At 42.2% G+C, this 24,716-nt stretch overlaps 1 protein-coding gene across 3 annotated transcripts in view; it reads left to right on the top strand.

The window, feature by feature from the left end:
- GABPB1 (GA binding protein transcription factor subunit beta 1) overlaps positions 1-24,716 on the top strand; it is a 53,190-nt gene that overhangs the window by 10,208 nt on the left and 18,266 nt on the right. For all 3 annotated transcript variants that reach the window (XM_006139236.4, XM_014581654.3, XM_014581653.3), the window contains exons 2-7: positions 7,112-7,219; positions 7,850-8,017; positions 8,698-8,892; positions 13,834-13,945; positions 14,293-14,406; positions 22,017-22,202. In XM_006139236.4, coding sequence (XP_006139298.1) covers positions 7,112-7,219; positions 7,850-8,017; positions 8,698-8,892; positions 13,834-13,945; positions 14,293-14,406; positions 22,017-22,202 — 883 coding nt within the window. The remainder of the gene's footprint in view (positions 1-7,111; positions 7,220-7,849; positions 8,018-8,697; positions 8,893-13,833; positions 13,946-14,292; positions 14,407-22,016; positions 22,203-24,716) is intronic.

Below are 24,716 nucleotides of genomic sequence, written 5' to 3'. Positions count from 1 at the left end.
TCCGGGTTCAGTGCACGTCCGGGGGTCTGGAACTCTCTTCCCCTCGCGTCACCGTCCTCCACCACCTCGTGACCTCTCGGGCCACCTCTGCCGCCTTGGCACCCTGGGTCTCCTTGCTGCGGTGCCTGCCTCTCGTGCCAGCTCCGTGCTCCCCGCTTGCCCCCGCCGCCGCTGCCTGGGGTTTCTGCCGGCCTCCTCCCTCGGCCGGCGTCCGCAGTCGTCCCTGGAGGCCCCCTGGCTGCCTCCCTGCTCCCAGCCGTGTCCGCCGCGATCCTCCTCCGGCCGGCGTCTGCGGTCGCTCCCTGGGACGCCCCGGCCGGCCCCACGCTCTCCGCCGCTTCCGCCCCTGATCAGCTGGTCCGGCCGCCTTTTAAACGCGGCGGGCAGACTCGGGCGCACGCGCCGCACTGCCGGGGGAGCGAGCCGGCTCCTGCTCTCCTCCCCCCGCTTCCGGGGTTGTCCGCGGGCGCACCCAGGGACGGGGACACCCCGTCACAGTAGCCGAAGCTACAGTATGTTTATACCCGGCGTATAAGACGACCCCCGATTTTTGGGGGGATGTTTTTTAGTATAAAAAGTCGTCTTATACGCCGGAAAATACGGTATTGCCAAATTACCTTTGGGGCCGTATTAAACCGGAACACGGGCCGCAATTGGCCTGCGGGCCGGACTTTGGACATGCCTGAACTAAGGGTAACCCAATGAAATCAATAAGCAGCAGATTTTAAAAAAACTAAATATTTTTCACACAACATATGGTGGAACTTTTTGCTGTGAAGGCTAAAGCTATAACAGGGTTTAAAAAAAGAACTAGGGTATGTCTACACTTCATTCCTCTCTCTCGAGAGGAATGCAAATACATAAACCTGAAATTGCAAATGGCGCTACTTCAAAATAGTGCTTTTTCGAAAGAAAAAACATGGTTATTTCGAAATAAATCCCTTCCCTCGAAATAACCCTCTCGAAATAACCTTGTTTTTTCTCTTGAAATAGCGCTATTTCGAAATAGCGTCATAATGTGATTACGCAAATGAAGCACGGGATATTTAAATCCCCGCTTCATTTTCAATTTCAGGTGTCTGCATTTGCATTCCTCTCTCTTGAGAGGAATGAAGTGTAGACATACCCCTAGATTAATTCCTGGAAGACAGGTACATCAGTAGCTATTAATCAGGGATGTAACCCCATGTTCCAAGTGTCCCTAGCCTTTGTGAAAAGTTGAGACTGGAAGACTGGGAATGGATCACTTGATCATTACTAGTTCTTTTAATTCCTTCCTTGAATTGCCTACTATAGGAAAACAGGATACTGGGCTTGATGGACCATTTGTCTGGCCCAGTATGACCATGCTTATGTAAAAATTAATTATTATAATAAAAATGATTAATACAGAAACTCCCCAAGATAATGAGCTCCCAGGATAGCAACGATGTGAGGAGATGACTTTGGCAAATAATGCAGTTAAAAATCTTGGCCTAGTAGGAAACATATTTGTAGGTTTCCCAGTCACAAATCTATCATTCTGGAGCAAAGTCACTAAAACATAGTCAATCAAATATAGTCTATAGTTGCTGTAATGTGCCTTCACTTTTCCTTCCAGCACACCTCACTTATTGTTGTCCTTGATTGGAGGGAAGAGGAGGGGAGAGAATGCAGAAGTCAGAGTTGCTTTCACATGAATTCATCTCCCAGGTGTGGGGGACGGGGAGAGAAGGCACTTCACCTGCTCCTCCAACCACTCACTCTGGCCACTGTGGTTTATTATACCACTGTTGACTCCATCGCTCTTGCTGGTGGCTTTGCACCATCATTTTTTGCTGCCATCTGCCAATGTGACCTTTGCAAGTTGGTCTCTTGAGGTTCCAGTTCACAGCTTTCAGCTCTCAATGAGCTCACTAAGAGTGCAGGATGGGCTGTCTTTGACAAAATCATTGTCTCAGAGCAAATCTAAACATTTCAGCTCTAAAGTGATCACAACAAATAAAGACTCTTTATGGAACCTAATGAGCTTTGTCTTTAGACTTTGGAGAGGGTCAGGTATTTGTGAATATTACACAGACCATCAAGTAAAAAGCCTATCCCTTCCCTCTCCACTGGAGGGATAGGCTAAATACAGTTCTGCTGCCTTTTTTACTCATATAACAAGAATTACAACACTTCGTTATTCTCGCATTCAAGTGATTTGTATCCCAACATCACCCAAAATTGGGCAATACAGTGATGTAACTTTTTGACAAGTGGGGGTAGGAAAATTTGGGGGAAGGACACTACTGGGAGGTAATCCCTAGTATAAGAGCATGCACAGTTGCATTAGGAATGGACTTGATGCTGCTGAGAATTGTGCATACATTTTTTAACTCCTAAGGACAGCTCTGAATTCCTAAAACTACTAATATGCTGAGAAATCTACAATAGCTTTTCCAGAGAAGCTGCAAAATCTTATAATGTAAGGTTCAATGTGGTTATGCACAAATTTATTTTACAAACATATTTTTCTGTGCAGGCCATATTTTGCATGCTATGGGTAAAGACTGCATTTGTTTCTATTGACAAGAAAGTCATCAGCAAGTTAGACGTTTATTTAAAAAAATTGAATTTATGTAAGTAGAGCAAACAAACAGCACTCCAAAAGCAATATTAGATTCATGTTTTCACAGGTCATTCATAAATTAAAAACAAACTTTAGCTGAGTGGTCATGAGACATATCTTTAGTGATACCTTTTGTCTGTTTTTCTAATTACTGTACACAGAACATGTTATAGTGAAAGGACTAGTTGATTCTTAACTGTAGTATAACTGATGTACATTATATAATTTGATATTATTTTGTAACTTGACAATGTCAATTTTGTTAGGGTTATTTTTACTCTTGTCTCCACAAGATGGCTCTCTGAACATTTATTTGGGTACCATAAGAAAAATAAAATTAGCTATTGGTTGGTCACTGACTATTAGATGAGTTTATGAATGTAGAATTTCAGTATGTAAACATCTGCAAAAGAATACTTTAAATCTAACTTTTAACCTGCCTTGTAATAAACATACTACAGATAAATGACATTACAAAAACCTTATTTTCTTTCATTTAATGTTATATAATTTCCTTTGCCTTGGTTTGGACACAACTTAGTAAGTATAGTACAGTTCAGTTAAACATCATGAACATATCAAAATCAAATAAAAAAACAAAATAAAATAAAGTAGTAACATTTGAAAGCCAATCCTATAGCAGTGGTTCAAATGAATAAAACAACCCACTGAGAAAGTGTCTTCAGATATCTTTGAGTGTGTGGACTGAAACAACTAATGAGAGAAACCCCACAAGGCAATATAGCAAAAATTTATTACTTGCTGTAAAAGCAGGTTCCATCAGAGTTCAGACACTCCATGTTCTCTCACACACACGCACACAGACAGACAGACAGTGAGTGAGTGAGTGAGTTGGCCAAAACTTGGAATTTGGTCTGCTTTCAATGTAATTTGAATTCTGACCTTTCCGAATTGTAACATCTGAAATTCTGTGTGAAACTTAACATCTGTGAAACTTAACAAACTTATCAAAGGTTAAACCATTTTATTTCAAGTTTATCTATTAATATAATGGTTCAGTTTTCCCCTTCAAAACTATTTTCACAACTAAACTGTAGCTTTCAGTAATATACTCTTTGCTTTTCTCCTGTTCAGACTAGAGATGTTAAATTTCAGTTAATTGAATAGTCAATTAACCCCATAATTCTTATTAGTTACTTGACTATTCTATAGTCCCTGAAGGTGGGGCCAGCAGCCACTGAGCTCTGGCCCCACTCCCAAGGAGCCCCCAACCACTCCACACTGCTGTTTCTGTATCAGAGGCAGCAGCGTGGGGTACCAGGCAGGAGCTGGTCTGTGAGGGGAGCTAGTTTAAAAACCAGCTCCCCTCACGAGCTGGCTGCCTGTTGCCCTGCACTGCTGCCTCTGATACAGAGGTAGTAGCGCAGGGTGGCAACAACCCCTGTCTAGGGAGATGGGGGGAGGGAGAACCATCCGGCAGGGAGCAGGGCTGGCCAGTAGGAGGTTGGAGGGAGAACTGGCTGGTGGGGAGGAGGTCAGGGGGAGCGAGGCTGGCTGAGGGGGAAGAATGGGAGGGAACCGGCTGGCGGGAAACAGGGCTGGCCCAGGCGCACAGTCCTGGCAGACCGCACGGGCGAGTTCAGCCCCAGGGATTCCATCCTGCCCCGCCCTGCCCCCCCTCCCACTGCATAGTTGCATACTGTCTGACTGGTAGATACGCTTACGCAGTGTGAGCATGTCTACCAGCTAGGCAGTATGCAACTACGTACTGATACGCATGATAATAATAAAACTTATTTAATTAGAAAATACCGGACATTTATATGTTCGGTATTTTCTCAATTTGTTTCCCAGACACACAGTTCAAATACCAGACTGTCTGGTTCAAAACCAGACATCTGGCAGCCCTATCCATATTCATCAGGTTTGGACCTGGAAGGTGAGAACAGTTAACATGCAAGGTACTGTAGCCCAGGGCCTGGTTTAAATGTGGGTGAATTGCTGAGTTCCACCCCAAGATAGATAAAGCCGTGATGAAATGCACTCAAAGAGACCAAATCAGAAGAGCAGCTAGACGTGAAATCATGAGCATTGGTAAATTACTCCATACAGAAACATAACCCACATTCCTCATAAACTATGACTAATATAATATGGTCTGAACTCATTATTGAGCATGACTCACAGTTGGTAAAACCCATTCTCATTCTTAGTATCTTTGCAGATAGAAAGCATAGGTAAAAGAATGAAAAGTTAGTTATATATTTTGGCTAGTAGTTTAAACTATATTTTAAATTTTGGACTCTAATTCCTTAATTGTTAATGTTGGGTCAGTGATTTTGCAAAGATGTTGTTCCAGCATAGGGTTCCCAGGTGTCCGGTTTGAACAGGACAGTCCAGTATTTAACCTTTGTGTTCAGGAAACAAGTTGAGAAAATATAAATAGGATGTAATGTAGATTGTGGTGTAATGTCAAGTGTGTCCAGTATTTTTGTTGAAACCATCTGGCAACCCTAGCTTCTGGAGAGTTGTAGAGTAAACATGTTTAGAGATATTTTGCCACATAAGTTTACTGTCCGCAACCTGTAAGATCTGCATATTTACAATTGTACAAGTGTCAGTAATTTAACATTTTTCAACTATGAAAAAATTGTTATAGTCATTGTTTTGGGACAGTGATTAGCCAGAGTTATACAAAAAGACCATATGTTGCCTTGAAACCTAAAATAATGAGCTACTTTTAAAAGATACTGATTTTTTACAGAAGAGAAATATTGAGGGTTTTAAAAAAAAGTTACATAAGCTGTGTGAATTTGGTCAGAATACAAGAAGCACTGACAATTACTAGTTGTAATTTAACATGCCATATCTTATGTAGAATTATTATGGAAGTGTCAACTAAGGCTCTTATTGAGCATCTTTGAAAAATTTTCCTTGTGTAATTTTATCCAAAATGACTTCACGTGTGAAGTTTGTAGGTTATCTGTCTTATTACCTTTTAATTTTCTTAGACAGTTGATGTGTTGAATATACAGTAAACTTCCGATAATCCGGCACCTTTAGGACCCAGGGGGTGCCAGATTATCAGAAGGGGGGGCTATGAGGGGTCTGGAGTGGGGGGGATGCCATCCCAGACCTCTCATAGCCCCCACTTCCGATAGTCCAGCTCTGCCCCAGGCGTCCCCGATTCAGTTGCTGCTGGTCAGTTTCAACAGCGGCTGAATTGGGGATGCCTGCGGCAGAGCAGCTGGGGTGCTGCCGGGTTGGTCCGGTAGCACCGCCCCTCGGCACTGCGAGACCAACCGACAGCACCCCAGCTGCTCTTGGGGACGCCTGAAACAGAGCAGCCGGGGTGCTGCCAGGTTGATCCCGCGGCGCCAAGGGGCAGCGCTATGGGACACACCCAGCAGCACTTCAGCTGCTCTGCCCCGGGCTTTCCGGAGTCAGCTGCTGATCAGTTTCAGCAGCGGCTGAATAGGGGCGCCTGGAGCAGAGCAGCTAGGTTGCTGCTGGGTTGGTCCCGTAACGCTGCCCCTTGGTGTTGCAGGACCAACCCGGCAGCACTCCGGCTGCTCTACTCCAGGCGCCCCCAAAAGCAGCTGGGGTGCTGCCGGGTTGGTCCTGCAGCTCCGAGGGGCAGCGCTACCGGACCAACCCAGCAGCACCCCAGCTGCTCTGCCCCCGGCTTCTCCGATTCAGCTGCTGGTCAGTTTCAGCAGCGGCTGAATCGGGGAAGCCTGGCACAGAGCAGCTCCAATTCTCTGGCTGCCCCCAGCACTTCCGGGTTCCTGATGGTGCCGGACCATCAGGAGTGCTGGAGCATTGGATGCAGGACCAATGGAGTTTTACTGTAGTAAAATGTCTTTTCACTGATTGATTCATTGGTACAAATGTTGCTGCACTTAGTTGCAATCAGCACCAAGTAAGAGAGTATAAATAATTGTTTATTTAGAGCAGTGTTTGTTGAACTGTGTTCCACGGCACACTGGTGTGCCTCAGAGAACTTAATTCAAAATGGCTGCCTTAAAGGGGAAGGTGACCTTTTTTACCCTTTTTTCCTCAATAACTTCCCCCCAATCCTTACCCCCCCCACACACCTTTTTTTTTTCTTCCCTCAACAAAAATTGTTTGGTTTCCTCCGTCTTAAAAAGTTTAAGAAACACTGATTTTAGAGAGTGTATATATAGCCAGCTCAGTCCAATTTGATGCTGGAGTAACTTAAAAAAGAATCTTCCACAGCTGTGAACAATAATACAAGAAGGAATATTAAGTATTATTGTAATAAACACTTGACCCCAACTTCAACTCTGTTTGAATGTCCAAAAAAGGTTGCAGGCACAGATTGGCTGTCTGTTAAGCAAGTGAGGAAACTTGTTATTATGCTTAGAGGACCATCTAATTTTTAAAAGTCTTGGGGGGGGGGAAAAAACACACCAAAACGAAATACTATGGAGAGGAGGATACTGAATGTTTTTTTAACTCTGATAGCATTTGTCCATTTCAGTAGTGCCAATTTAAATGTTAAACCTTTAATTAATTTTTCCTACATTATTCCACAAGATGTCCCTGGTAGATTTGGGAAAGAAGCTTTTAGAAGCTGCACGGGCAGGTCAAGATGATGAAGTTCGCATTTTGATGGCAAATGGAGCACCTTTTACCACAGATTGGGTAATAAAATATTTCATTTGTTGAAAATGTTTGTCATCTTTGTTTCTCTGTGATATCTTCCCCAGAAAATAGTGTAAATAAATGATCAGAAATATACAAAATCATAGAAATCTACATTGAGCTTTATATATATATTCCTGTATTGAATCCGGCTAGTTAATAATATTGCCTGACTTCATAAAGAGAGTTCATCCTAATTATGTAACTATGTTTTAGTTTAGGAAGAAGGCTCAATTAATAGCTTTATTCTAATTGCTGATGATCAGCAGAAGTAGGGTCAATGACAAACACTAAAGCTGGAAGTTGGTAGAGTTGGAACATGTATGTGGCTTTAAAGAGGCAAGACATGGACAGTGGTCTCTTTTCTGGATGATGTTAGCAGAAAATCTCAACTTGGAAATCTTTCTTTTTTTATATTACTTGCTTTCATCCTGTTGTGCCTTCGTTCCATGAGACTGGAAGGGGGAAATGATTATTAAGGGAAACGCAGTGAGATGTGGATTGATTGATACCTAGATTCTTTACTTTTAGGATAAAAGAGACAATAAGAGAGGGATGGAAGTGAGCACTTCATAGTGGTGTGGGAGGGTTGTTTTTTTTTTAATGGTCAACTTTTATACCATGTTACAGCTGGGAACATCACCACTTCATCTAGCAGCACAATATGGGCACTATTCAACTACAGAAGTGTTACTTCGAGCTGGTGTAAGTCGGGATGCCAGAACCAAAGTGGACAGAACTCCATTACATATGGCAGCATCAGAAGGCCATGCAAACATAGTAGAAGTCTTACTTAAGGTAAAAACTTTTTTTTTATGTTACCTACATTTGAAATAGAACTTGAATCTAGAAGACTAGTTACTCATAAATCTGTGGAGGTGTAACTTTTTAAAATCCTACAATTGGCTGAAAATGACTATTCAATGTATTTTTAAAAAACCCTTAACATTATCCTCTGTATTAAGGGTGCAGGTGATACATTCTTTTTCCCATTCAGTTTTGGGTTTTATTTGTAATTATTTGTTATAATCACTGTGCTTTCAGGCAAATTGTTCATTGGCATCCAAAAAGAAGACTTCTTCATAATGCAATACTGGATACATAAAATTGTTCTAAAAACTGCATGTCTGGACTTCCAACACTCCTGTCATCTGAAGAAGTGGGCTATGCCCACGAAAGCTCATGATACCATCTACATGTTTTGTTAGTCTTTAAAGTGCTACCAGACTATTTGTTGTTTTTTAAGTTTTTCCTGTTACAGACTAACTCAGCTACCCCTCTGAAACTTTTAATCCTTTTTGTTAATGTGTGTGGTGTTTACTGTAGAGTACTTTTAATAAACTAGTAATTGTAAGACAGCAGGAAGTTCCTTTCAGCAAGCAAGTGAAAGAGAGTAGTTTCATCATTGTTCTGTTTGCAACTTTTTGCAGTTTACACAGATCAATACAGCATAGTCTGTTTGATGTTTTTGTTTGCAGCATGGTGCTGATGTTAATGCAAAGGACATGCTAAAGATGACAGCTCTTCACTGGGCTACAGAACACAATCACCAGGAGGTGGTGGAGCTCTTAATAAAATATGGAGCAGATGTCCACACGCAGAGTAAATTTTGCAAAACTGCATTAGATATTGCAATAGACAATGGGAATGAAGATGTAGCGGAAATATTACAGGTAACTTTTTTGATTGATGATACTGGTGAAACTTACAGAAAGATGCTGATTGGTTGTTAATTTAGTAATTGTTGAAGGTTATATGGCAATGAACATATATTTTTCTCCTCTGCAGTCCTAGCATAGCATGAATATCACAGAATACGAGGACTGGAAAGGACCTTAAGAGGTCATCGAGTCCAGTCCCCTGCCCTCATGGCAGGACCAAATACTGTCTAGACCATCCCTGATAGACATTTATCTAACATATTCTTAAATATCTCCAGAGATGGAGGTTCCACAACCTCCCTGGGCAACTTATTCCAATGTTTGACTACCCTGACAGTTAGGAACTTTTTCCTAATGTCCAACCTAAACCTCCCTTGCTGCAGTTTAATCCCATTGCTTCTTGTTCTATCCTCAGAGGCCAAGATGAACAAGTTTTCTCCCTCCTCATGACACCCTTTTAGATACCTGAAAACCGCTATCATGTCCCCCCTCAATCTTCCCTTTTCTAAACTAAACAAACCCAGTTCTTTCAGCCTTCCTTCATAGGTCATGTTCTCTAGATCTTTAATCATTCTTGTTGCTCTTCTCTGGACCCTCTCCAATTTCTCCACATTTTTCTTGAAATGTGGTGCCCAGAACTGGACACAATACTCCAACTGAGGCCTAACCAGCGCAGAGTAGAGCGGAAGAATGACTTCTCGTGTCTTGCTCACAACACACCTGTTAATGCATCCCAGAATCATGTTTGCTTTTTTTGAAACAGCATCACACTGCTGACTCATATTCAGCTTGTGATCCACTATAACCCCTAGATCCCTTTCTGCCATACTCCTTCCTAGACAGTTGCTTTCCATCCTGTATGTGTGAAACTGATTGTTCCTTCCCAAGCGGAGCATTTTGCATTTGTCTTTATTAAACTTCATCCTGTTTACCTCAGACCATTTCTCCAATTTATCGAGATCATTTTGAATTCTGATCCTATCCTCCACAGCAGTCGCAACCCCTCCCAGCTTGGTATCATCTGCAAACTTAATAAGCGTACTTTCTATGCCAATATCTAAATCATTGATGAAGATATTGAACAGAGCCGGTCCCAAAACAGACCCCTGTGGAACCCCACTTGTTATACCTTTCCAGTAGGATTATGAAGCATAAATAACTACTCTCTGAGTACAGTTATCCAGCCAGTTATGCACCCACCTTATAGTAGCCCCATCTAAGTTGTATTTGCCTAGTTTATTGATAAGAATATCATGAGAGACCGTATCAAACGCCTTACTAAAGTCTAGGTATACCACATCCACCACTTCTCCCTTATCAACAATACTCGTTATCCTATCAAAGAAAGCTGTCAGATTGGTTTGACATGATTTGTTCTTTACAAATCCATGCTGGCTGTTCCCTATCACCTTGCCACCTTCCAAGTGTTTACAGATGATTTCCTTAATTACTTGCTCCATTATCTTCCCTGGCACAGAAGTTAAACTAACTGGTCTGTAGTTTCCTGGGTTGTTCTTATTTCCCTTTTTATAGATGGGCACTATATTTGCCCTTTTCCAGTCTTCTGGAATCTCTTCTGTCTCCCATGATTTTCCACAGATGATAGCTAGAGTCTCAGAAACCTCCTCTATCAGCTCCTTGAGTACTCCAGGATGCATTTCATCAGGCCCTGGTGACTTGAAGGCATCTAACTTTTCTAGGTGATTTTTAACTTGTTCTTTTTTTATTTTATCTTCTAAACCTACCCCCTTCCCACTAGCATTCACTATATTAGGCATTCCTTCAGACTTCTCAATGAAGACCAAAACAAAGAAGTCATTAAGCATCTCTGCCATTTCCAAGTTTCCTGTTACTGTTTCTCCCTCCTCACTGACCAGTGGCCCTTCCCTGTCCTTGGTCTTCCTCTTGCTTCTAATGTATTTATAAAAAGTCTTATTGTTTCCCTTTATTCCCGTAGCTAGTTTGAGCTCATTTTGTGCCTTTGCCTTTCTAATCTTGCCCCTGCATTCCTGTGTTGTTTACCTATATTCATCCTTTGTAATTTTTTATGACTCCTTTTTTATTTTTAGAGCATGCAAGATCTCATGGTTAAGCTAAAGCAGTCTTTTGCCATATTTTCTGTCTTTCTGACGCAGCAGAATAGCTTGCTTTTGGGTTCTTAATAATGTCCCTTTGGAAAAACTGCCAACTCTTCTCACTTGTTTTTCCCCTCAGTCTTGATTCCCATGGGACCTTATCTATCAGCTGTCTGAGCTTGCCAAATTCTGCCTTCCTGAAATCCATTGTCTCTATTTTGCTGTTCTCCCTTCTACCCTTCCTTATAATTGTGAACTCAATGATTTCATGATCACTTTCACCCATGCTGTCTTCTACTTTCAAATTCTCAACCAGTTCCTCCCTATTTGTTAGGATCAAATCTAGAACAGCTTCCCCCCCCCCCCCCGGTAGCTTTTTCAATCTTCTGAAATAAAAAGTTGTCTCCAATGCAGTCCAAGAACTTATTGGATAGTCTGTGCCCCGCTGTGTTATTTTCCCAACATATATCTGGATAGTTGAAGTCCCCCATCACCACCAAATCTTGGGCTTTGGATGATATTGTTAGTTGTTTTAAAAAAAAGCCTCATCCACTTCTTCCACCTGGGTAGTAGACTCCTCGCATGACATCATCCTTATTTTTAACCCCTTTTAGCCTAACCCAGAAACTCTCAACACTTCTGTCTCCTATGTCCATCTCCACCTCACTCCAAGTGTGTTCATTTTTAATATATAAGGCAACACCTCCTCCCTTTTTTCCCTGTTTATCCTTCCTGAGCAAGCTGTACCCTTCCATACAAATATTCCAATCTTGTGTATTATCCCACCAAGTTCTGTGATGCCAACAATGTCATAATTGTACTTATTTATTACCACTTCCAGTTCTTCGTGCTTATTACCCATACTTCTCGCATTTGTATGTAGGCATCTAAGATACTGATTTGACCTTGCCTCCTAGTTTCTCACTTCTGGGAATGTCATCGTGTAGACAATTACACAATTAACCAGTCAGCCTGGGCTTATCGGCTAATCTTGTCTATTACACACATTCCCCTCCCTTGCTGCCTCTGTATCAGAGGCAGCAGAGGTGGAGGGAGTGGGAGCTGGTGCCCTGGAGGAGCTAGCTTAAAAGCCAGCTCCCAATGAGCACAGGATCTGCCCGCCCTCCTAAACCCCTGTGCTGCTGCCTCTGATAGAGTTGTAGCAGCACAGAGGTTAAGGGAAGTAGGCTGAAGCCAATACACATAGGGAGACAAATAGGGGCTGCTGCTGCAGAACAGCCTCTGTCCACGGCAGGCCCAATCTCACCGTGGACAGAGGCTGCTCCGTGGGATGTGGAGCAGCCTCTGTCCCCTGGGAGATTGGGCCCACCACGGACAGAGGCTGTTTCACGGCAGCCTCCCCTGCCTTTTGCATCCCCTCTGGCACTGCTGCTGCTGTCTGTGGGAGCTGGGATCCTCGTGGACAGGGGGCTGCTGCCACCTCACGCTCCTGGAAGCTGGTCTGCATGGGGAGCTGCTGTATATGAGACAGCAGTGTGAGATGGCAGGGGGCTCCCTGGGACAGGGGTCAGGAGTTCACTGTCTATCAGTCCTACCCCCAGGAACTGTCTAGTAGTCGTGTAACCACTAAAATTTCATGTGGTTACACGACTATTCAATTACACGATAGGTGATATTCCTAACTCATACATATTATTTGTGTAAAATTCTCTGAAGAATGCTTCTAGCCCCTGCCAATCCAAGAAGTGAGGGTCTTAAGTCTTTTTAGACTTGTTCATTGTGAGTTATGGAATAACTGCTAATTTGCAGATGAGGTATGACTACTAAACTCTGACAAGATGACCTGTCCTTAGTGTTATGTTAGTTGCCTGTATGAGGGCTAAATTAGTTGGTAGGGATAGAAGAGGAAGAAGGTCACCTCTTTTCATTGACTAGGGATCAGAACAACTTTCTTACAGGATCCCCTGGAATGCCCAGATTTACACTGGCAGGGTGGGTTTTTTTGGGGGTTTTTTTTGGTTTACCGGTACATTCATTTTTGTGGTAGCTTCTGACTTTTTCAGGCACTGAGATTATACAGTCATAAATAAATTTCAAGATTAATTGGGGTGGTTTGACCTAGAATAAATGAGGGTATTGAGTATTCAGTATCTAAATGCTAGGGAAATGGATGTTGGTGGCATTCTGAAGTTTTACTTCAGTCAAATCATGTTACCATGAAGATGAAGGCGAAAGCTGAAGCCTCTTGGCCACAGTTTACATAACTTGTTTTGAGTCCTCATCAGCGCTTTGCTTTTTCCAATTCACCTTAAATAGCTCCTAGATCAATGGTGGGCAACCTGCAGCCTAAGGGCTACATGCGGTCCATTAGAGTTCTATGTGTGGCCTATGAGACATTTTGTTTAGTGTTACCCATGTGAAGGGTTGCCAGCTTCCACTGGTTTCTGTCCATGTCGGGTTTTTCCCTGCTGGTATTACTAAAGTGACACACACTTAAAGCAAGGACATTTGAAGTGAGGTGCATGCAGATTGCACAAAACATTGATTGAGAGAGCTGTGTGCTTCTCTGCTTTAAATCAAAGCACTGCTATGGTCCAGTAAGTGCACCTTGCAAATTCTAGGTGTGCAAGTTCGGTTAGCAAAATTATCCTCTCCCGGGAGACCATCTTGGTTATGACAATCTTGTGGCCTACTGAAATGGAGACCCACTCATGCAGCCCACTCACTAGCCTAGGTTACCCATCCTTCTCCTTGATTATTACTTAGTGGTAGACTGTAGATTTACATTTTGATCTAGTCTTATTTACCTTCTCCCGTGGACAAGGCTGTCATTTTTATAATTGTTTTTATAGAAGTATAATGTTTTTAATGTTTATTTGCACTCTGAATAGCGTTGTTGTCTTTTTTTCCCTCTTAGATTGCAATGCAGAATCAAATCAATACAAATCCAGAGAGTCCTGACACTGTGACAATACATGCAGCCACACCACAGTTTATCATTGGACCTGGAGGCGTGGTGAACCTAACAGGTTTGGTATTTTCTGCAGATATATCAAATGCAGCAGATATTTGGATGTTTTTAGGACAGCTGTTGGAATTTTATGGTTTGTTCACCATTTTATGGTGAACAATGATGGTAAGATTGCAGCTGTGCCTTATTCCTCTTTGTTGTCTTTTGCATATTATAAACATCCAGGTACTTAGAATAATAATGTAATAATAATGCCTTAGAACTGTATTAGCCTAACAAACTTGTCTTCAGGATATAATGTTTGGTTTATAACAAGATCATTATATGTCTTTAGCATAAAAAATAGGGACTTCTGTAACAATCTAATACAAGTTTGTGAACTGACTTAATTTTTTCTTCTCTTAGATGAGTCGGGAGTATCTGCTGTACAATTTGGAAATTCATCAACATCTGTATTAGCTACATTAGCAGCTTTAGCAGAAGCGTCTGCTCCACTGTCCAACTCTTCAGAAACACCAGGTTAGAAAGCAAAATAATTTATTTTCCTTCAGTAAACTAACACTAAGAATGTGGAGATAAAGCTTTCAGCAGTACAATTAGTCTGAAGATGGAATGAAACTCATTTTTAAAATGCTGAAAATAAGTTAATATCCATTTTGTTCAAATCAGCAATATAGGAGGATTACATCATGAAAAATACTTATAAGACATAACTATTTAAAGTACTTCTTTTTTTGTTAGATTTGGTATTTCTGAATCTGCTGGAGGCAGCATTTATTTTGGTGAAAGTGTGACATTTATTCAAGAGCCTGTAATCAGATCAGAAACTGATTTCTGACTTACTGTATTACTAGTTAGAAGAAAATCTTTAATATCTGAACACTAAACATTTGATTTAAATTGATATTTTTTTAAACTTGGAGGAGATGGTCATAAAATACAGCATTCCAACAAAACATATGCACCATGTAAAGACAACTAAGTAATCTTAAATATAATGTCTCAGAGGGGTAGCTGTGTGAGTCTGTAACTTTAAATCAATGAATAGCACCTTTTGTTAGATTCTAACAAAAATATATATGTGGTATCATGAGCTTTCATGGGCAAAACCCACTTTTTCAGTTGAGCTGGGTTTTGCCCACAAAAACTCATGATCCCGTATATTTTTGTTAGTCTCTAAGATGCCGCAGGACTACTTGTTCTTAAATATATTGGATTATGTGGTTAACTAATTTGAGTGTGAAGCCTTCAAAATTACATGTTCTCTCCCAAATTCTGAAGCACCCTGCCTACAGATGTAACACAGGTATGTAGAGCTAAATTGTGACTAGACAGTACTATTAGTGTAATCACAGATGTTGGCAAATGTATTCACTTTTCTAGGAATCCTGCCAGTGGGGATAGGATGGGGGAACATGTTTCTGGGCACACATTCCTGCTGCATTGAAAAGGAGGCTGTGCAAGGAGGAAAGAGAATCAGTTGACTGCCAAGATGGTGTAAAGTGCCATTTGCCCCAATTACTTTGAATACCCAACAGCTTACATTTTTATTCCCTTTTAAAAAAAATTAAAATATGGGTGTAGCAAGCTGCTCCATTCTTTGGGGAATTCTTAACAAAGCTTGGGGATGGCCTGATACTTAGCAGAGGTAATTTTTTCCAGAGTGCTAAAAATGTGTTTTACCTGGTAAAAAAAACATCAGTCCCAGTTTAAGGCATTTTCTATTTTTAAAACTGTTTTGTTAGTATACACCATATTATACTTACTTTGTTATATTTTCAAATGTTATCTGTATTAAAAGTAAAATTGCAGTGGCTGTAATATAATATTGAACATTGGAATGCGTTTTGGTTTGGTACTTTCTCAAGTAAGTTATGCATGTGCTGACTCGTATTTCAGTTTTCAGTATAAATGGCAATACAAGTTGAAAACATTTCGTTATATGACAATGACAGTATTGCAGGTTTATAGGCTTGAAGAATTAAGTGATCAGAAGCATGCAGATTTGTGGACTACTAGTCCAGGTTCATTTGGCTGTGCAGCATTCTGTAGTAGTAGATCAACTTTGATATAGTGAGTAGAATGAGCCTATTCCTCAGTTTTGAATGGAAGTGATTAAAGTTTGAAAAAATTCATTCTGTGCTTACAGAACTTAGTATAATAGAATATTAAGGCTGGAAGAGACCTCACAAAGTTATTTAGTCCAACCCCCTGCTTGAAGTGGGACTGAGTCCAACTAAATCATCTCAGCAAGGGCTTTGCTGGATTCTGATGCAGTCTTTTTTGTCATTGTCCTGCTTTAAATCAAGTTTTAGATGGTATTTACCAGCACTCTTTCCTAAACTAGATTTTCCCAGGAAATTGCCAACTCTGTTTCTATGAATGCTTTTTCCCAGTCTTATCCAAAGACTCTGCTGCCTTTCCCCCCCATTCCCTCTTCTGTCTGTTTATGATGCAGAAAGTTAGGCATTCATGAATCTGGTGGCACAGAAGTGGCTTCAAAGACTATGATTATTAGACCTTATGAAGATGTCAGCAGAACCACCTACTGGACCCATCAGGCAGCCAAACCCCTGCCAACAAAAGTTGAAAATCTGACATTTTGAAAGAACCAAGGCAAAAGATCTGAGCTAAACAATCACTCTTTTTCAATTAAATCAGAATACCCTCTGTAATCTTCTACATTTTTAAACTGGTGAACAGAGTTGAAGCAAGAGCAGCGCTAGCTATCATATAAAATAATAGGAGGTGGCGCTATAATTTTTCTGTCCCAACCCTTTCTATTCATCAGAAAAGCTATGGCATACTTTTGATTTCTATACAGTGGTAAACCATATCTAGAAATAAAGCATTCAGAAGGCCAGGCTCCTTATTTGGACTCTGTTGAACGTTGGAGACAAAATTCTTCACAGGCTTTGATACTGAGGTGGATTAGATGGTGTATATTAGAGGCTTATAAAGAAAAAAGCTTGTCTTTCTGCATTGAGATTTTGCATTCTAAGGGTACATTTACACAGCAGCATTATTTGGAATCATGTCTATAATTCTGAAATAACTATATGAGCATCTACACAGCTAGCCCATTATTTTGAAATAATTTTGAAATAACGGGTGGCTTACTTTGGTGTTTGTAAACCTCATTCCATGAGAAATAAAGCCTCTTCCAAAATAATTATTTCAGAATAGCAGTAATGTGGACGTTCCACTGCTGCTATTTTGAAATAGCTCCTTCAGGCCATTTAAAGTAATTACTTCCCAATGCTTGCTGGGGTTCTAAATTGAGGTAGTATGTCCACATTAGGGGAGCCTACTTTGGTCTAATTTTCAGGCTTCCCTGTAGTGAAGATGCGCTATTTCGAAATAAGCTATTTCAGAATATTTCTTCTGGAATAGCTTATTCCGAAATCGTGAAGAGTAGACGTAGCCTAACAACCCTAGCAATCTCTTTGATGGAGACACATGCATGTAGAGGAGATCTCAGCAAAATAGTTGCTATAATCTGTGCTTGTTGCATGTTCTGAAAAATACTTCAGAACTGAAATGCTGAAGATCAGCAGGATTAGCTGTGTATTTTGGACTCATTAGCAGGGGAGTAATTTCGGATTTTGGTGGGTGGAGGGCTGACCTTGCGTGCCATGATTAGGGGGAAAAAGAGTGAGCATGGAAGGGGCAGACCAAGGACTGCGACTTCAACAGTGTTACTGAGCAAGCTCAGTACAAGTCAACCAGCAAGCTGGGAGAGGACAGATTCCAATCACCCATTCTCCACATGAATGTCTCCTCTTTCTGGGACTACTAAGGCACTGGAAAACTCTAGTTTTTTGGCAGATAAATTAACAGCTGACAGGAGCACAGTATCTAATTCCTAGATAAGAGATAAAATTTAAATAAATATTAGATCCACTCAGCTCTGATTTAACATTCTGACATCTTGTGGCAAGTCACTTAAGGGATACTGGTGAGCCTTAAAATTGTAATATATATTCTTACTAACTGCAGAGAGAGAGAGAGAGAGAGAGAGGCTGACTGTCAGGAGGAGTCCTGGGCTCTATTTCGGCTCTGGAAGTTGAGTGGGGTCTAGTGGCTTACAGCAGGGCGCAGCTACGTTTGGGCTCTATATAAGATCAGAATGGACATACTGGGTCAGACCAATGCTCCATCTAGCCCAGTAGCCTGTCTTCCTATCGTGGCCACAGCCAGGACATGAACAGAGGGGACATTCATCAAATAATCCATTCCTTGTCTCCCGTTGCCAGCTTCTGGCAAACAGAAGCTAGGGACACAATTCTTGCCTATTCTGGCTAATAGCCATTGATGGACCTGTCCTCCTTGAACTTTCTTTGTTCTTAGTGGAACCCTATAATAGTTTGGGCCTATTCATCATCTCCTGGTAAAGAGTTTCATAGTTTGACTGTGAAGAAATAATTTGTTTGAAATCCACCGACTATAAATTTCTTTGGGTGAGCTGCTTAACAGAATCCCACTTGTCATTACCTACAGTCCACAACTCAAACCCCTCCAATGCATTAACCACAGTCTACAACCTGTCTTGTAAAATGATCCCTCACTCTCAGAAGTCTTGGGGGACAGGCCTGTTCTTGTTTACAGACAACCCCCCAACCTGAAACAAATTATTTCCAGTAACCATGCTATACAACTACATCATAACCCTCTCCCCCCTCCCTCCTTGGGGGAGGGAAAAAAAAGAAAAGGAAAAGAAAAGTAAGGGTCGGGCCCATCATGGTGGGCCTGATCCTTGCTTTTAAACTTTCTGCAGAATACCAGTGGTCCACAGACCATAGGTTGGGAACCACTGTGCTAGTGTCCAACATAGTATGATGATTGGTGCATCATACACACATACATGGAGAGCAAGAGAAGGGGCAAGTTGGGCATTCAAATGAAGCAACAATGAATGTCCAGCTCTGAAGGGATGCTAAATTCTTATGGGTGAGGTTTGTCAGTTACATTTAACTAGTGGGAATGAAGCAGCTCCCTGCCCACAGCGTGCAAGTGGCTGCTTCACCCCTGCAGGGCTCACCGTGGATGAGGGATGCTCCAACCCAGCTGAAACAGTCTCTGTCTGCAGCACTGTTAAACATAAAGTTTAACTGGTTAACTAATTAAACAGGCCCCAGGGGCCCTTGGTTGGGCCCCGACTCCTGGCCACTGGTGCTCTTTGGCCTAGGAACATCTGTGGTCCTACCAGACAATGGACGTTGCCAAAACAGAGAGTCCCGGGTGTTTAGGGGGCCATCCTATGGTTCCTTGCATATCTTTATTGTTTAATATAGCTAATACTATTTTATTTTCTTGCATAAGCACTTCCTGAAGAGTGTTTTTATTAGTATTTCGTTAGGATATGAATTTCTACAGAGAAGTCTTCAGAAGGCAATGATTGCAATCATTATGTGAATGGCACAGTCTTTTAAAATTGTGCTGTCATTAATTGCAAAGATGAAAGCTTCATAGTTGTATCTATCTGATCTCTGACATTTCTGAGATGGCATAGGCTATAGTTTTGAATTTTACTCTGATAGAAAGCTTTCTAGTGCCTACTGCTTAAATCAAAGCTTCTGCTTTTACCATAACATAGGTTGAACATAAAAATAGGTTTAATGTGGTTGAAAATGTCCATGATTGCCTAGTGTTTATGTTGCTCTTTGTGCCTTAGTGTGGTTTTTATTTTTGAATAGAGTTTTTCCTCCTGACATTTTCAAAAATAAGGGACCTTGTGACTTGGCCTATAATTTGAAGGACAAATAAAAACAACCTAGATGAATAACACACAGTTTACCAGTGCTCTGAATAATATCTTTTCTGTTTTTTTGCTTGATTCATAAATGTAGCAGAGAAGAAATTGAGTGGGTCATTGTAATTTATGCATTCTGGAATCATGCATTTGAAATGCAAAAGTTTGTTTTTATTACTTTTATCTTGTGAAAATTTTTATACAATATTTAATTTCTTTTAAAAGTTCATCTTCTTCTTTATTTCTGCCTCAAAATAAGTATTTTGTTAGACTCCAAAGCTTTTATTTTTCAAGATTATCTAATACTGTTCACTTAGCCCTGTTTGATACACTCTACCAAGATTATTTAGGTATTGTTTGGCTTTCTGTGGAAGTGGAACAGCCATACAATACAAGTTTAAGATCCTACAGAGATCTTTTTACCTGTTACTGCTTAGGAAGAAGATCTCATAACTGGAAAGTCACAGGCCATATTTTCAACTTGTGTAAAATAGTATAGCTCCTCTGACTTCATTGGGGCTACATGAATTTATAGCACATGAGGACCTAGATCCAGATTTTTCATTGAAAACTTTTGTTACAAGTCACCCTGAGATTACTATAACTGAAACTAATAAAGAACTGGAAGATTTACCTGGCATTGCCCAGGTCCTTGAGGGCAGGGAGCTGGCAGTGTGAGGGGTACAGGAGTCAGGGCAGGGCCTTGGGAATGTGGGGGTCTCAGGGCAGAAGACCGAGGGTGTGGGAGGTGCACAGGAGAGGGGTACTGGGGGCTCCTCCTCTCTCCCCTCGCCAAGCAGGAGTGGGCTGCCAGGGGCTCTCTAGTTCTCCTTGTCCTCTCCTGGGGCACAGTGGAGTCCACCAGGAGCTTTCTTTCTACCACTTACTGCTTCCTCAGGTGTGGGGGGTCAATGGGAGCTGTCTCCCAGGCAAGGGGGGAGTGCACTTACCTGGTTGTGTGGCAGGCAAGATGGCAAGCCCCATCCCCAGCTGGCTGCTCTCTTGGTGGTATGCTGCCCCTAGTGGTCACTCTACAGTATAGCTATCCCCTGCGCTCACTGCCCCCAGTCGTCACTGAGATTATAGTGTCCCTCCCTTTCCATGTTTTGGAAAACAGTTCTATTCCCCATGCTTCCCATTTTCCTGGCATAACGAAACCCTGGCATTGCTTTAAGCTGGGAGAAGAGGAAGCTGCATACCAAATTTGGTGATCCTAGCTCTTACAATTTGGGAGGAGCTCTTGACCAACCAAACTCATAGAGAGACAGACAGATGCACATTTCTAAAATATATAGATAGACCTAATATTTTTTTAGTTCATTGGCTTCTTTTTGTTTTCCAGGCTATGCAAGGGATCTTTACCAATAGTAGTAGTAGTGCTGCTCTTGGACTCACTCACATGGCTTTCCTAAACATCAGAAGGACAGCAGAAAAAGTGCACTCTGACATTCTAGACTTTAATAGTGGGTGCTATCAAAAATAATGAAACAATTGGTGAATTTAAAAACAGATTGACCTAAATATCTCATGACACTTTTTAGCAGGCTACAGAGCCCAGGAAGAGGGAGGTCTGGCAATGGGGCAGTAGCTCCACAAAGGGCACCGATGACTCAGCCAGGAGGCCCAGTGTGTGTGTTTGAGGGGTTGGGGGAGGACAGGCTGCATGGCAGGGAGTTCTGGCCCCAGCGGAGCTCCCTGGCCATTGCTGTAGATCTCCGGCCCTAGCCAGGGAACTCCAATCCTAGTGGCAGCCAGGGAGCTCTGGCCCCATCCCTGGCTGTGGAGTTCCAACTGCATTCTGGTTCCAGTGGCCGGGAAACTCCAGTCCCAGCCCCAGCCAGGGAGTTCTGGCCCGGGCTGCGGAGCTCCAGCTCTGTCCTTCTGCCCTGGCTGCAGAGCTCTGGCCTCAGCCACAGAGCCAGGCAGCTGCAGAGCTCTGCGGAGCCAGGCTGCTGTACAGCTCTGGTGGTGGTGCTCTGGCCCCAGCAGAAGCAGGGCCAGGTAGCACCCTGGGGACTAAGGCAACAGCAGGGGCAGGTTGGAGCCCTAGTCCAGTGGCAGCATGGCCAAGAGGAGAGGGACCTTCCCTGGTCTGGCAAATCCCTAGGGGTGCTAGACCTGTGAAGTCCAACCTGTAGTACTTATATTTTTTGAAACTTCACGTTTCTTATCCTTATGAAAGATTACCATTGACTTGAATGGACTTTGGATTAGATCCTGTAAGCATAAAGAATATGTTGTTAATGCATTAGATTTATAGCTGTAGAAGAAGCATTGAATCTGAAGTGGCATGTAAAAGGCTTCTAATAGTTACTAACTTCTGACTCCCAGTTTTTAAATTGTAAATACTTTGACCTCCTTTACACTTTATCAACAGTTGTGGCCACAGAAGAAGTAGTGACAGCAGAATCTGTGGATGGTGCAATTCAGCAAGTTGTCAGTTCTGGAGGTCAGCAAGTTATTACTATAGTTACAGATGGCATTCAGCTTGGTAACCTCCATTCAATTCCAACCAGTGGAATAGGTCAACCAATCATTGTGACCATGCCAGATGGACAGCAAGGTGAGTGGAAACAAGATGTGCAATGTAAACATCAAGAATAATTTTAATTTAAAAATCATGATAGATCAAGAAAATATGTGACTTCTTACATGATATGTTTCTTTGCACAACAGATAGAATTGACATTTGTTGTATGCCATGAATTATTTCTCTAAATCTGCTGTGATTGAGTGAGGTTCCATTTGAATTTCATTTTCCTGTAGATGAATGAATGAAATGAAAATGATGACTTTTAGGAAAAATATAAATTTTAAGAAATTAACTTAACCAGTGAGATTTGAGTATGAAGATAAATTAAGAGTGGAGGAGAAGGAAAAATTTCCAAGGTGTAAGTAGTAGGAGTGTGAATGACTAGTTGACACACTAGTCATCTAGTCGCTTCTCCCCCCTCCCCACTCCGCTGCCTCTATAAGAAAGAAGCAGCAAGTGGGAGCGGGGGGGAGGGAGGGAGAGGAGGAGGTGCTTCAAAGTGGCAATGCCACGTGGAGCCCAGGGCCAGACCCTGAGCTCTGTGCGGCGCTTCTGCTTTGAAACACCACATGCAGCCTGGGGCCAGCTTGAGAGTTCTTGGCTGGCCTGGGCTGCATGTGGCATTTCAAAGTGGCAGCATTGCATGGAGTCCAGGGGTCTGCCACTTTTAAATGACACGTGCAGCCCAGGTCCCCAGCTGCTCCCAGGCTGCATGCAGTGTTTCAAAGCAGCAGAGCTGTGTGGAGCCCGGGGTCAGCTGGGGACTCCCCCACTGACCCCAGGCTCCAGGCAGCACTGCCGCTTTGAAACATCACGGGGAACATGGGGTCAGCTGGGGACTGCTTGAGTCTCTCGCTGGCCCCAGGCTCCCCACAGTGCTTTTGCCTTTGAAATGTAGTAACAGCCCTGCGGCTGTTGCTACTCTTCAAAGGCGGAGGTACTCCTATCAACTAATTGAATAGTTGATGCAAATTGAATCTGCTATTCGATTAGCCCATTCATCTAAATTTAACATTCCTAACAAGTAGGTGAGCGAAGGTGTTGAGGGGAAAGGTGGTGATTTTCTGACTCATCTCAAACAACTAGGGTCGTTGTAAATTCAGTTTCATAAGTGGAAAATATAGAACATCAACAATAACACAAACTGTCACTACTTATCAGCCTTCTTCAGAGGAACTTTGATAAAATAGTTGAATGCAGATTTGGTATCTAGGAGCAGCCTTTGCATACCATGGGGCTTTGCTCTGTGGGGATCTTCTCTGAACTCCAGGATATACTGGAATTTTAAGGGTGATCTGGTAGGAGAGCAGTGGCATAGCTGGTGGAGTCATAAATACAGACTGTACTCAATGGAGCAAGAGTGCATTATTGCGGGAGCTAATGCTGCCTTGAGACTGCAGTAATGGTTATGGACTAAGTATTGTGTAAATATTTCTTGCAACAGTTATTCCTGATGTAAATGAATCTTTTCTTGTTTTCTCATCCTCATATCACCCCTAGCGATTCCCAGTTCAGAGCTTGGCTATATAATGCCATACATTGGAGGCCAGGATTTGGTCCAAAGTCTGTGGACAGATTAGGGATGTTGAATATCGGTTGATTGAATAGTTGATTCACCTCATGAATTCTTATCAGTTACTCGACTATTCTATAGTCTGCAGAGGTGGGGCTGGCAGCCAGCGTGCTCCGGCCCACTCCCGAGAAGCCCCCTGCCACTCCACGTGCGGGGTGCCAGACAGGAGCTGGTCTGTGAGGGGAGCCAGTTTAAAACCCACCTCCCCCTTGTGGGCTGGCTGCCTGTTGCCCCACGCTGCTGTCCCTGATACTGAGGCAGCAGTGCAGGGTGGCAGTAGCCCCTGTCCGGGGGGTGGTCTAAGCTCCCAAATCCAGTGCAAGCTGGAACTCAGACTGGCTGCCTGCCCACCTCGCTCCCAATACATTTTAAATGCAGAGCAACAACAGGGATAGGTCCAGGACCTGACACAAGTTGGGACTGAGCCAGGCTGTTGGCCAACCTGCTAAAAAATGTACTGCAAGTGGTGGAGGAATGCATGTAGTCTATAGTAATAACTGATAAGATTTTGCTAATCGGTTAATCAATTGCATCATTACATCCCTAGGACATTTATCATACAGACATTTATCATGAATCTATACTGTTACTAATTGAGCAGACCTTTGGAAGAGCACTTATATTTGTTACATAGCCAACCAAATGTATATTTAGGAAAGATTTACAGAACGATGATGTATTATAAATATGACCATAATTTTCGTAGGCTTAGGGAACTGCTAGAATTTTCAGATTGCCTAAATGATTGACCTCAGAAAAAACATAAGCCATTTTACTTTTCATAAATTATTTAAAAGGAGATAGCCTTGTAGCTGAAGCACAGGATTGTGAGTAGGAAGATCTAGTTTCTATTTCCAGCCCTGCCACCCAGATTCTCTCTGACTTTGTGATTGGTCACTTAAAGTATGTGCCTTGTAAATCCATGAGTATAATGGGTTTAATAATATCTGATCAAATTTCTAGGCAGTAAA

The sequence above is a fragment of the Pelodiscus sinensis genome, chromosome 14 (assembly GCF_049634645.1).
Source record: "Pelodiscus sinensis isolate JC-2024 chromosome 14, ASM4963464v1, whole genome shotgun sequence".
Taxonomy (NCBI): Eukaryota; Metazoa; Chordata; order Testudines; family Trionychidae; genus Pelodiscus; species Pelodiscus sinensis.
Note: the sequence above shows the minus strand (reverse complement) of the source record. Positions and strands in the feature narration are given on the sequence as shown.